At 34.5% G+C, this 14,541-nt stretch overlaps 1 protein-coding gene across 1 annotated transcript in view; it reads left to right on the top strand.

Annotated features, from left to right (window-relative positions):
- PTPRQ (protein tyrosine phosphatase receptor type Q) overlaps positions 1-14,541 on the top strand; it is a 90,499-nt gene that overhangs the window by 70,719 nt on the left and 5,239 nt on the right. Inside the window, exons 37-44 of the mRNA XM_081956726.1 lie at positions 419-547; positions 3,646-3,690; positions 7,513-7,539; positions 8,143-8,224; positions 9,289-9,379; positions 11,192-11,268; positions 14,134-14,268; positions 14,380-14,505. Coding sequence (XP_081812852.1) covers positions 419-547; positions 3,646-3,690; positions 7,513-7,539; positions 8,143-8,224; positions 9,289-9,379; positions 11,192-11,268; positions 14,134-14,268; positions 14,380-14,505 — 712 coding nt within the window. The remainder of the gene's footprint in view (positions 1-418; positions 548-3,645; positions 3,691-7,512; positions 7,540-8,142; positions 8,225-9,288; positions 9,380-11,191; positions 11,269-14,133; positions 14,269-14,379; positions 14,506-14,541) is intronic.

Here is a 14,541-nt window from a genome sequence, read left to right as displayed (position 1 = left end):
AATTGTGATGTTTTTAGGATTAGAATTATTTATTTCTTAGTACAGCCTATCTCCCCTCCAAATGTATCTTAAATGTAGCTTAAATGTATTTAATTTTATGACTGGTTTTATTGTATTGACTGTACACCGCCCCGAGTCCCTTTTTGGGAGAGGGGCGGTCTAAAAATCTAAGAAATAAATAAAATAAATAAATAAATAAAAGGTTAGCCATCACTGACCTACAGCATAGTTTCCATATTTCAAGGACTTTGTAAATTGAAGTGCGATACTATGCAAAAGCACCTGGAATAAGATGCATTAAAATCCATTCTTTATAATTATGCACTGGAGAACATGTTTCAGAAATGCTCCAGTGAGGCTGAAGTTTATGAATAACATTAAATGTTGCATCTTATTCAATATCCTTTGTTTGGTTTAGAATTCGTCAAAAGCAAAAAGAAGGGGGCACATATTCTCCACGGGATGCAGAAATTATTGATACTAAATTTAAACTGGACCAGTTGATCACAGTGGCAGACCTGGATATGAAGGATGAAAGATTTACACGGTAAGCAAACTCTTTAGGCAAAACAGTAGTTCTGGAGGTCTGAAGCCATGACCTTATTGTGACCTTTTACTTGTTTAGAAGTATTTGCGGTATTCTTATTTGCACAGGTCACAAAGATCCTCTTTCAAAGCGTGACCTCCAGACACTTCTCTCAGGAATTTAGATAATCATCTGGTCTTCCCCATGTTGGGATAAGAGAGAAGGGTTCCTTTATGTATCATGCCCTACTATTGCACATTATATCCCTAAGCTGAAGGGTTTTTGATGTAGAAATGTAAAGGCACTAATAATGCTCTGTTATAGTAGCCTCAAACTAATGCAATAACATATTGCTTTCTGCTATCTGATAGTATCTCTGAAATCCGTCAGCAATCAAGTTCAAGCTATAGCATGGTACGCAAATTCTGAATTTGTTTCAGGAGATCAGAATTCGTGAATAGTCATAATTTTGACCAAATGGCTTATTTCAACCTAACGTTCTTTATCAGATTGTTCTGAGATTCAAGTAGAAGAATGAAGGAAGGAAGAAAATTAAGTGGCTAGATTATAACATCTGGGGAAAATATACTTTTATTTATAAAAATTATTTCAAAAGATTTTACATTACTCTTCAAAAGTGTTTCTGCAGCATCTTCTATTGAAGATTTTTTGCCACTAATTCTAATAAATTTATCTGGAAGAAAAATATATGTTAATGTATTTTCACTTAATTTAGTGAGATATTGCTGCTGTTCTGACCTAGGCTTCTTGATACAGTAAAATGCACATGATTAAGTCCAAAAACCCTCTTTTATTTCAAAGGCTGTGAATTATATTCATTCACAGCCCATAATGAGTTCCAAATAGTAGTAAAGAGTCCTACAGCAGGCTGCCAAAGTCCTTCGGGATAAGCTGATAAGCACCCACCTTTATCTTCTTTGAAAATGCTGCCAAAGACTTAATTGACAATTAGCTTGACAAGGCCATACGGAGCAAAGAGTCCAAACGTATTTTCAGAAGGTAAACTGACCAGCATGAACCAAGTTGCTTCCTGCAAAGGCTCATGTGCCTTTGCTCCTCTTTTATATCCTATGGGAGGGGCCAATCACTTCCAAATCTTACTAACGAGTCATCCCTTCTATTTTAACTGTTCTTGCCTTCTGGAAGCTCTGTGCATGTGTGCACTGGAAACAGGGGGAGCTTGTTCCTCTGCCTCACTGCTGTCTGACTTTGGAGGCTCCGGAGGCAGCACATAACTCCCAGATGGTCTTAGACCCCTCTCTGCCTCCAACGCATAGCCCTTGGATTCTAAGACTGTCCCATGTTCCTCCCCAACCTCCTCGCTGTCCGACTCTACTGTGAGCTCCGCAGGCCGCCAGTGGACCACAGTAGCTGCTATCATTTGCAAGATTTGTGACAGAACACAAAAAAACCTCATACAATTAGGTGGTCCTCCAAGATTTTGGCAAGTTAAACTTTATGAATTTACTCTGATATAATTTGGGAGTTTTATATATATATATCTGAGAAAGAAGAGACAAGAAATTATGCCAGGATGACTACTGATGCTACAGTACATTGCCATGCTTTATGTGATGGCTCCCAAAACCTTTCCTGCTGGTCTAGTTGTCCATGTAAAGAGATTGGGAACCACTAATTGCAAATTACTTTGTAGGTCTTGACCAGCAAATACTTTGACTATGTTTTTAATATGACCATGTTATATATTGCAGTATTAAAGAAGATTAATGTGGAAATTTCATTAAATATTTTTTCAAAAAAATTCTATTTTTTGATTTATTAGACAAATTTACATGGCTGCCCATTCTAAGCAGAATGGTGATACCTGGTTTCCCTGATAATAACATCCAGTCTTATTTTCTTATGGGCTCCAAAATAAGCAGTAAGGCTTATTTTGGGGGATGTCTTTTCTTTTCCTGTGTACTTTAAGAGTACATGGGAGGTCCACTACTTCTGCTTGCTTGTGGCAGGGCGGGAGGCCGTATGGCATGTCACGAGGCAGGGGGTGGAGCTGTCCCACACACTGGCTTACATCAGGGCTCCTACAACCAGGCCATCCAGAACCCAACACCTGTCCTGCCTTACTGCCATGGCACCAACACATTGTTCGGCCTCCTGTTCCATTGCCGCTGTGTCAGAAAACAGAATAAATGGTCTGGCAGCCATGCACGGTCCCATTATGTGAGTGCAAGGCAGGTGTGGGGACATGGGCGGCCTGTTTGCAGGGGCCCTGAGGTAAGGCAGTGTCAGGCATGTGGGGCACCTCCACCCTCGCCTCATGACCGTAGCACCACAAGCACCCAGATGGAATGGGGAGCTGGCTGGCTGCGCAGACACTTAAGTAGGGCTTATTTTTTGGTAGGGCTTATATTAGGTGCACACACAAAAACACGGTGGGGCTTATTTTCAGGATAGGTCTTATTTTTGGGAAAACATGGTAACTCCTATTAAAATGAAGAAATGTAAATTCACAACTCTAACTTGTAAATTAGTAGTTTTCATGTAACCATTCCTGAAAAAATACATAAATTTAACAGATGAATTTACAGAAAAACTGATTATTTAGCTAATTTGAAAACAAAGAAAAACTTTTTGGAATACATGAACGTGCCCCATCATGCATAAGTAATCACTAAAATGCTTGACATTTTAACTAATGCATTAATGACTTGGATCTTCCCCCAGGCAACAGGAACAGGAAATTAAAGCAGCCCTGTTGCTGGATTTATTGTTTGATCTGTATGGATTAATATCATATTTTTAGACATGGACATACATTAAGTTACATATTATTATTCTCATTCATAATTTAGAAATTGTTTTGCATCATACTTTGATGGTTTTAATCCTTTGTGCATTGCCCAGTCACACATTGTAAAATTGATGGATATGAATAAATAAATAGATGGCTTGTTTATAAACAAGGTCAACAACAGAAAACTTTCATTTTAGTAGGCAATCAGAAAGCCCTTTTAGCCCTGTCTGTTTTAAACTTAATTTCTATCTCAATGGTGCATATTATTACGAACAATTGTTCATTTGAGTAACAAAGCTGGTTTCTATTTGAGTACTTATTTACAAGTGGGTTTTCTTTCCAGATATTCCTCTTTTTTCTTTAGACGCAAGGAGATATTTATCATCCAGTAAGTTACTGCATGGCTGAAGATTCATTGTGTGGTTTCCAGTGTGATGTGTTCACTTGTGTGATCCTAGATTATGCTGATTTTTATTTGAAATAATACTTATCTTAGCACTTCAGATTAATTTTGTATCAGTTCACTAGTGATGATATTGGTTTTCGTATCTTGCAGAGACAATGCAGGGTTTTTCCTGATGACATAAAAAAAATCAATTTAAGCATTATTAGTGCTATAACAGCATATGCATGTTTCAGCATAATATCCTATATCTCGCCTCCCTGCCCACTCTTCCCCCAAGATATGATGTTTGGTACCCTGCCTTGGATAAACCCATTTGCTGTTTTATAACTACAACAACAATTGAAAGCGTATAATGCAACAAAAAGAGCCTTCAGGAAATAAATAATATATAAGTCAAAGGCTCGCACTATGACCAAAAATAAGTGTGACAGAAGAGGAAGCATTGTTTGTATGTATTTTTGTTGTTGTTGTTGTTGTTGTTATTGTTGTTAAAGCAGTATAAACAAAATCACATAATGGAGACTCAGACAAATCCTGAAGCAATAATTAATTTGTTGTGATATGTGAAAATATCATCTAAAAAGGCCTTCTTAGTAGATCCCAAATACTTTACTTCTACTGAAGTTATAGAAAAATTGGATCAAACGTCATATACAGTATATTTCAAGTTTAGCAAATCTGGATTGACCAGTGACCAAAGCATCTTTTAATTTAATTCTCATTTACTCCAGTTTTCCTATTAGAAATAAAACAAATTCTAGATGATATTGTCACTAATGATAATCAAGATTCAGAATGTCACAATGCAATTTTCCTAATTTGCAATTTTAGATTTTCCAAAATCTAAAATTCTAATCTTCTTTACAGAAATTTCCTAATCACAGGAGCATCCAGGATAATCCTGGCTAACCAGATAAACCTATTCTAGCAATCATCACAACCACAAATTCATAGGGTTGGAGAACAAATATCATACAGACTTATGCTCAAATGTCATTGTCAATGTCAATGAAAATATGTTAGAAGAAAGAAGATGGGAACTGCCATTTTCATGCAGGCATGATTTCATTCCTAGTGGACAAATTTTTAGGAGCTTTTAACAATCTGTTTTTAAAAATATAATAGCAGAACTATGAGTTTAAGTATACTACTTCAGAAACTAAATTGGAAAAACTACAAAACTATAATTTCCATGCCATTTTTGAATCCTGTTTATTTATATGTATTTTCTTCTTGTTTATAAGATGCATAAGGTAACAACTCTGTTGATTTCCTTCTTGCAGACAAATCATTTATTTAATATAATATATAATGTATAATGTTACAGAGTTTCATTACTTCATTTCAAGACAGAGGCAGGCAATCCAGAGTGAACGACTAGGCTAAATGCTTATATTTTTATTTGTTTGCTTTGACCTTTTCTTGCTTTGAATTTGACAGCAGCTAATGACGGTAATAAATTGAAGTTACAAAATTACAAACAAACAAATTCAGGATTATTCTAATAGCATTACTTTACATTGTTAACACGCCTGTTTTCAAAATTATTCTTTTGAATTATAAAAAGCTTGTAAAGTGCCGAGATCATTCACAAATGATCAGTGGACCCTACTTATTTAAATATCTTAGATTGCTATGAAATAGTTTAAGATCTGAACGGTGGGAATGAAAATGCATATATAAAGATTTTCAGTAAGGAATAATTATTCTTTATTGTTCTTAAAGAGATAGACCAATGAAGATCTTAATTAACTTGTTAATAACATTTCCATTGCTATTCCTAGCAAGTACTCATGTTGCTTATGAGTTAAGCCTTTAGTCTACATATTCATTTCTGTGGGGTCCTTTGAACAAGATATAATTCCCAACAGTTTTTAAGTGATTGACCCAGAGAGTAGTGCCGGTCACCATTACCAACATAAATAAATGGCTTCTGTTGATTCTATATCTAGACAAATAACTTGAATCTGAGCAGGGTAGAAAATCATACTAGAAGTGAAACTGAGCCTAGGCTCCAAGACTCCATCTATCTTTCAAGATGCGATTAATATTGCAAGCTCTGATAAACTGTTGTTGTATATAGGATAGCTTTAATGATCCAAATGTTTTCCCAAAACATGATGGGAGGCTTGTGGGCTAAAGTAGTTTGATTTCCTGCACAAAGCTGAAACATCTTGCAGTTTTGTTGTTTGCAGTTATGTTACAATGTCAGCATTGGGTGAATTGGATGGTTGAAAATAAATCATCTAGACAATATTTTCCTTGATTCTGTAACTCAAGCTTTTCTAAGATAAAGTATACTAGATAACCATTAAGGCCAGAAGAATCAGGTTGAACAAAGCTTCTGTAAATCTTATTACTGAGTGCTTAGCATTTCTTTTACTCAGTGCATCTGTAATCATTACATAATATATTTACTCAATATAACTTAATCCCATTCTGACCTCCTGTAGAACCTGATAGTCTTAATCATATATCATTTATTGATATATATTAAAGTTTTTAGTGTTTGGGTGCCAATCCAGCTCCATAATATTTTTCTGTTTAAGCAAGAGCTTCCTCTTTTAGTAGTTGGCAGGCACTGATTGTCTATTGGAACCGAATGAAAATTCAGTGATTAGTATTTTTAAATAAATAGCTCTAATGCAAAGGTTCATGCTCTTATCCTTGGTGAAACCTGATCCAGAAATGAGATGGAAGCTTATTCCCATGCAAGTGCCAATCCAGAATGTGGCAGCATGTATAGTTCTGGCCCTCCACAGCAGTACTGGACAAGCTGCACTGGGCCTTCAGTTTATTTCTAGGTGCAATTCAAGATGCTCATTATCATCTTTAAATTTCCTAAGTGACATGGAACTTGCAGGAATGACTGTTCCTGAAGGTATCAGTGGCTTGTTATGCTCCATTCTAAGTCCTACGCCATTTATCCTCTGATCACAAGATCCAAAGTGAAATATATGCAGCTCTCTTTATACTTTAGAGAAACAACCTAAAAGAAAAACAGAAATGCTTGTATGCTTAATACACTTCCATGCATAACACTTTAGTCATTCCATGTGCACACTTGGGAAAAAAATATAGATCCTCCTCCTGAAATTCTTAAAATCATCTACTGAATCAGGTTATGTAATTAGGAAATTCTCAAGCATTACAATGTGTGAATATAATTTTTAGCAAAATGGCCAATATTGCATTGCTACTATGTCTTTTATGCTTTCCCTTTTCAATTTATATGATGATTATAGTAGTACCTTGGTACTCATCATTAATTGGTTCCCAGAAGCAAAATGTGTATCAAAAATAATAACTACCAAACATATTTTTCCCATACGGAATAATGTAGTGAGTCACAAGGCAGCTGACACTGACAAGTTCTAGTATGTGCATCATACTGGAATTAAGACGTCATACAGACATCATACTAGAATTCTTTTACTGAAACGTAGAGATTAATAAAGTGTAGAACTTAGAAACACTCTCTGAATGACTTGGTTAGAGAGGAGTAACTAAATTGTGAAAAATGTACCCCACCTGCAATAGGGATAGTGTAGTTTGGGGCTGATTGAGGCTAAATAACCTCACATACCACACTATACCACTCACAAAACCCAAGACAGTTAATGTTAATTGTCTCTTCCACCTTTAGCAGCCTTGCTACATTTCTTAAGGCAATCTATCCCTTTTGTTTTGCAAAACGAATTTATATTGGCACCGTTCTTATAAAAATGAAATTTAAAGAACTTCCAAAAAGTGAATCATTCAAAAATATTTACAGCTTCTTATTTAACACAATCTCTGTTACAGGTTACTTAGTTATAGAAAATCCATCAGGTAAGTTGCGTTTTACACTGTGTCTAGTCTGATGAATTGAAATGTGTGATATATATTGGTATAGTTATTAGAAAAAGTTCCAAGCTGTGTATAAATCATAAAAGCATGACCAATTGCATGGTAACTGGAGAAATGCTTTCTCTCTCTCTGGGGTGAAGCCTGCATGTCTGTGTTTTAGCTTGGCAAGTAATATAGGGATATTTAACTCCTAGGGGTTTAAAAACCATGTCATTATGGGAATGAAGTCACTGCTATATTTTATGTATCTAAAGCCCTGCATTGTATAAAATGGTTTCTGTGTGACAAAAGAAGCATTATCTACTGGATTTGAACTGAAGGGTGATTTTACAAATGTACATAAATATCAAAAGATTGCCTTTGGGAGTAATCACATTTGTAAAACAGTTTGTAGACAACAGTTGCAGGCTGTCAAATAAATAGTATAAAATTTAAGATGGGATCGTTATTTCAAAAATGTTCCAAATGTAAACCAAGTTTTTTCTTTTTAATTGTTTTATGTGCATAAAAATGATAGGTTAACTTTCCAATAGAAATATCTTTATTTAAAACCCCAAATTATCAATTTTCCTCTTTTATTTCAAGGCCAATAGGCAAGAAATGTTTTCTGCAACATGTTGAAGATCTGTGCACAAATAACAACATCAAGTTTCAGGAAGAATTTTTGGTATGTTACCAAACAGTTCTCACAATATGCAAAGTCTCCACTTGTTTCATGTGTCACATTTGATGTACTTTGATAATTAATATTCAGTAAATAGTTTGGTCACATTTGATATTTTCACATGGAAAGCAATGTTATATACATATTACTTCTCATTCCATTTGATCAGAAGAGTTCATACACTCATCCTCCTTATTCCTGCTACAGAAATCTTTCCCTCACTGCTGCTTGCATTCAAACAAAAAAAAATGCAAGCAATTCATTCTATATTCTCTTAAGAAATATTCCTTTTTAGCTGACTTCCTAACATCTGAATATATTAACAGTATGCAGCATAAATAATTCAAGTAAAATCTTTAATATGTCGTACTCCAGCATAAGCATACATGAAGTCCTGTGGATCAAACTCTATTGTCCTCGAAGGCAGTGGGAGTCCTTCTAAATATCTGCTGGGAGACTAAAGCCTTGTAGCAATTGGTTGACCATTGCTGAGCTAGATTGGCAGGACATTATATTGCAAGAAATGCTGGGCTGAAAATTTCTTCCAAATCTCGTTATTCCCATTCAGTTTATTTTTTAAAAAATCAGTTCATTCCTCCCTCCCTCCTTCCCTCCCTTCTTTCCTTTAAGGTTTATGGTTCTTAACACCTATTTTGAGGTTGTTCTGTCACCCATATCCATCTGTAATTTTCCCTCAAGCAGCCTGCAGACTCCTTGACTTTGTGCTTTAATTAAATATCAGAGAAACTGAAAACTGAAAATTGATTTAGATCAAGAAATGTGTGCAGCTTGAAAACTGCAGTGGGAAATATAATAAGAAACTACAACTACCTTCTCCACTATCACTTAATAAAGGATTTGCTAATTCTAAGGCAACCTGAAAAGGAGGTTAAAGGTCTGGTGTATCTTGATACAAATGAAAATCATTGTGAAAAAGGAAAATATATTTTGGCACAGTATTAATTGGAAGTGTTCATGCTACTATACTTCCTGTGTACTTTTTTTTTTTTTTTTGCTGAAAACATGAGTAACCTAAAAGTCATTGCAACATATATATTATTTTATAGGAACTCCCCAAGTTTCTTCCAGATCTTGCATTAACTGATGCCGATCTTCCTTGGAACAAATCTAAAAATCGTTTTCCAAACATCAAACCATGTATGTAGTTGTTTCACTAATTATATTTTTCTGAAATTAATTTTTAAATACTGCCATGTCAAAATTGCTTATATCTTTTTTGATTATACAGTCTTATGGATAAAGCCATTTCTTTACTTATTTTCTAAAGAAAAATATTTGTGTAGAAATCCCAAAATTTTATTTTTGTTATGAAGTAGATGAGAGATGTATGAATATACTGTGTCTTCCATTGTACTATCATCTCTGCAACCGTCTATTATATCTCAAGTAAAGGGGAGGATATCATAAAGGAAGTCCTCCCTTGGGACTTTCTCAGATTAGGCAGGCGGAGAGTCTGTGGATTAGTAGAGAGATCTGAAGCAGCAGATTGTACACTGCAGTTGCAGAACAGGAAATAATACAGCCTCCTGGTTTCTTAGCTTTGTAATATAATCCATCCTAATTATTCTTCTTGGGCTGTGTACTCTGGAGTAAAATAAAGTTATCTAAAAGTGCTGGATCCATCTCTGTATATGCTCACTTTTTCTTTGGAACATGATGATGCTTTCTTAAGATACTTGTAAATGTAGTATGTAGCTGATCCAGGAAAGATCAGAGTAAATATATAGCGATTTAGAAATTCAGGATAGATTTTATCACAGGAGTCAGTAGTCTGTCTCCCTCTGTAGTCAACACTGCTTCATTTTTCACTTATTAAGAAAAGAAATGCTATTATTATTTTAAGCATTAACTGTGATGTGAGATGGGGACAATGCATTCTTTGGTTAATGTAGCCACATTCTGTGCTATTAAGTGTTGAGAACAGCTGCTCCTACTATCTGCTACTAGTTCAGGAAATATTCTGTGCTCAGGTTGACCTGAGCTAATATGCCTAAAGCAGTAGCAGAGTGCATACTCAGAGTTTATTTCTTTTTGGACATATACTCAAAACACTATTCTTCTATTGCATTATTTATTAACATATGCATTCAGCCAAGATTCAATTTGATTTTGCAATTTAACTATTCAAAATCAGTTTGAATTAATTTTGTTCAACGATTACATTAAATAAAAGTATCTTTATCCAAGTAGATCATCCCAAGGAATCATGAGTTAGAGTCAGATACCTGCTTTAATCCAATAATTGAATAGATTCAAATAGGTTATTTGATTGAATCTTCTTCTAATTGAATCTTTGTATAATTCTATTATTTCTGCCATTCCAGGATGCTTCATAGTAATATTCGTTAATATGTGTTGCCTCGGATATGTTCTGTTGGAAACAAATAACATACTCAATTTTGAATGTGTTAAGGAGAACTACATAGGGACATAGAGACATACTGTGTATATAGATTTAATTTGAGATGGGAAAACCAGCACAGAATTCAATTTTCCTTCCCTCAGGCCCATGTGTTTGTCTCTGTGTGTGCGGCCGTACGCACACGCACGCGCACACACATATCTTTTTCTTTCAGTGCGCGAAGAGACAAAAGTTGTAAATTAAAATGTTTATCTAAAAGTCTTCTTCGTTAATTGGTATTTTGCTTGATTCTGTTAAACCCAACAATGGTTTTAATGGTTAAAAATAAAACTGTAAGAAAAAATAAAATTTAATAGATATTATATATGCTATGGAGTTTTTCCCTGAGTTTTAATGTAAAGAAATATTTATAATTACAAGTTATTTCAAGTATGATGTTAGCATATCATTAAATGTCGTCTTTCCTAAAATGGTTTATCTGTATGTGCAAATACACATATGTATATAGACTGTTATCCACCTATCTATCCATATATTCAATCATTGAAACTTTGGAAAGATGCTTTGATTTAATTTCTTTTGCACAGATAATAATAATCGAGTGAAGTTAATGCCTGATGCTTGTGTACCAGGATCTGATTATATTAATGCCAGCTATGTATCTGTAAGTTTATAACCATTTTAAATTGTAACTACATTCTTTTCCATGCCACTTGGTGATTTAGAAAGAAACATATTTTTATGGAAAAAAATGCATGAATTTTATTCTCTCTATGTACTACAATATAGTTACAGACTAACTTCAATCATCTTCATCAGATTTTTATTTTATTCATTCGGTTCATAAGGAAAACAAAAATAGCTTACTGTATACCTTGAATTATACTATAATTGTATATTTCAGTTTTCAAGAAAATGTTCCATAATCACCTGTTCCATCAGTTCGTAGAATATTTTACTTCTGCTTTTAAACTCCAGTATGATTATCATATTTCAGCTAAACACCTAGACTAGTTGTCTGGTATATTTTAAGCTCTTGGAAGGCAAATCCTTCACTTTAAGATAGGAGCAGACCACTCTGGATGCATACAGGAGAAAGATAATCATAGTGGGATATACTGTGGAATTTGTTTTCTTTGTAAGATTCAATACGGCAAACTGTGTGTGTAGAGAAATGCCTAATATTTATTTATTTTTTTAAAAAAAAATCTTAGTTCCAAAAAATATATTGTTGATTTTGGATTGCAAGTCATTCAAAAGAACTAAATAACACATTTCTAAATTTTAGTTTCTAACATATGTTGTATTTTTAGCATCAATTTTTCTGCAACAAAAGAGAATGTATGTGGCTGAGCATTGAACTATGGAGTTTTTGGTATTCCATGAGTTTTAATTGTTTGCTTGCAGATGTTTATTACCTAATTAGGTACCATTAGCATCTTACAATTTAGAACTGAAATCTACAGGATTGGACCAGCTGTTATGCTGTGTCCTTAACCAACACAATATTTTGAGAATTTGGAAGCTACATTCGCAAGTAAAAATCTCTAGATACTTATAGGTCAAGTGGTTCACAATTATCTGTGAGCTACTAGTTTTACAACTATGAAACAGATAATACAATACAATAGCAGAGTTGGAAGGGACCTTGGAGGTCTTCCAGTCCAACTCTCTGCCCAGGCAGGAAACCCTACACCACTTCAGACAAATGGCTATCCAACATCTTCTCAAAGACTTCCAGTGTTGGGGCATTCACAACTTCTGGAGGCAAGCTGTTCCACTGATTAATTGTTCTAACTGTCAAGAAATTTCTCCTCAGTTCTAAGTTGCTTCTCTCCTTGATTAGTTTCCACCCATTGCTTCTTGTTCTACCCTCAGGTGCCTTGGAGAATAGTTTGACTCCCTCTTCTTTGTAGCAACCCCTGAGATATTGGAACACTGCTATCATGTCTCCCCTAGTCCTTCTTTTCATTAAACTAGACATACCCAGTTCCTGCAACCCTTCTTCATATGTTTTAGCCTCCAGATAGCAAGGAAAATCAATATTAATCTTTACTACTTGATGAATTCAACTTATGGATGCAAAATATTTGCTTGCCTTGGTTTGTTGTTTGTTGTTGAAAGCCACAGTTTTAAATAACATGTTATACAAAATGGACCCCAGTCACTAATGTAGCTTATCAGAGTACAAACCTTATACACAAAGCAAGATGCGAAGAACCAGGAACGATTCCTCAGTCTGTGTGCCTATGTGTTGTGGGGGGGGGGGGGAGGGGTTAAAACTTCTTGGAATATCATATATTTACTTTTAAATGATATAATGTGTAAAAGAAAATGCTATATATTTGAAAACATATCAAATTAAGAAATAAAGTGACTTGTGAATGTAGCAATTCCACCTATCTTTTTGCTAAAATCATATTGTTTTCTATATTTCTTTGATATAGCAAATGGTAAAATTTAAGGTATCTGTTTTGTTTTGTTTTATAACAATAGTGATTATTTCTTCTGTTTTGGAGGTTGAGCTTTTTGACATTTGATTGTTCTAAAAACTTCTGCATTCTGATACATCTAATAGTTTGTAGCTCCACCTTAAACAAATAGGAGAACATTTAATATAAAATACAATCAATATTTTTATAATTATTACCTAATAAAGTACTCACTTTTATACAGCAGACATATTTTACAACCAAGCCAAACTATAGTATATGCCATACATTTTCTATCAAAGCGAGTTTATATCAGAAAAAGATGTTAAAAATTAAGTATTACATATATTTCAATTTTTACCCAAAGTTCAGTTTCCCCTAATTGGTAAATTGATTTTTCCCCATTGTTACAAAATTTCAAGTAATGTTACATCTCTAATATTTTACCATGGTGATTTTTTATGCAAGCTTTGTAGAAATGTAATTTTCAAAAATCCCATTAAGGAAAGAAGGCAAATCTATTATAGAACATAACATTTGAAAAGAGACAGACGTCTTGCAATATGTTACGTTTTGCAATATGTTAACAGATTTTGGGGAGGGGGTTGTGTTGGAAGCACCAACGTGCTTCTGTGGAAAAGAATTTGCCAGTGATATAATTGTTGCCTGGGGGGATGCCCAGGTAGGGGCTCCTTTCATGTCCCTGTGAAGTTGCCCACCAAAGTGGCAGATGGAGCTGGAGTGTGTGATTTGACCTTACCCCACCCCACGGCAGCAACAAGTTTTGAACAGGAGCCTGCTGATTGGCAATGCAGCATTCTAACCTCATGAACCACCACGGTCCTTAGATTTTAGATGTTTAATGTCTAATCATCACCATTTTCTAAACTACATATATAGAAATCCAAGGAATGTAGACCAGTTAATTAATAGCTATTAGAAATATGTATCGTATTCAGGGAGTATTCGGGAAGGGTAACTTTTAATATCTAGATGCAAGACGACTTGTTCGATATTTTACTGAATATATAGCTTAATATGATCTTTCCTCTTTTTTTTCTTTAGCAATATGTACTAAGTTTCATTTTTTACTTTAGGGCTATTCATGTCCAAATGAATTTATTGCTACTCAAGGACCATTACCAGGCACAGTGGGAGATTTCTGGAGAATGGTATGGGAAACGAGAGCAAAAACTGTTGTTATGCTAACTCAGTGTTATGAAAAAGGGCGGGTAAGTTACCAATATATGGGTTAAGAATGTATTTGAATACTCACTATTATTATACATTCATTAAAATGATGATATGATTTTATAAGCCATCATATTGCACCCTGATTGCAGATAAGATGCCATCAATATTGGCCTGAAGATAACATTCCAGTTACCGTCTTTGGAGATATAGTGATTACTAAATTAGTGGAAGATACTCAAATAGACTGGACCATCAGGGATCTAAAAATTGAAAAGGTAGGAATAGATTTTATTTAAACTTCCATATATTCT

This window comes from Natrix helvetica (genome assembly GCF_964273705.1).
Source record: "Natrix helvetica genome assembly, chromosome: 6".
Lineage (NCBI taxonomy): Eukaryota > Metazoa > Chordata > Lepidosauria > Squamata > Natricidae > Natrix > Natrix helvetica.
The sequence above is the reverse complement of the archived record's forward strand: the minus strand, read 5'-3'. Positions and strand labels throughout refer to the sequence as shown.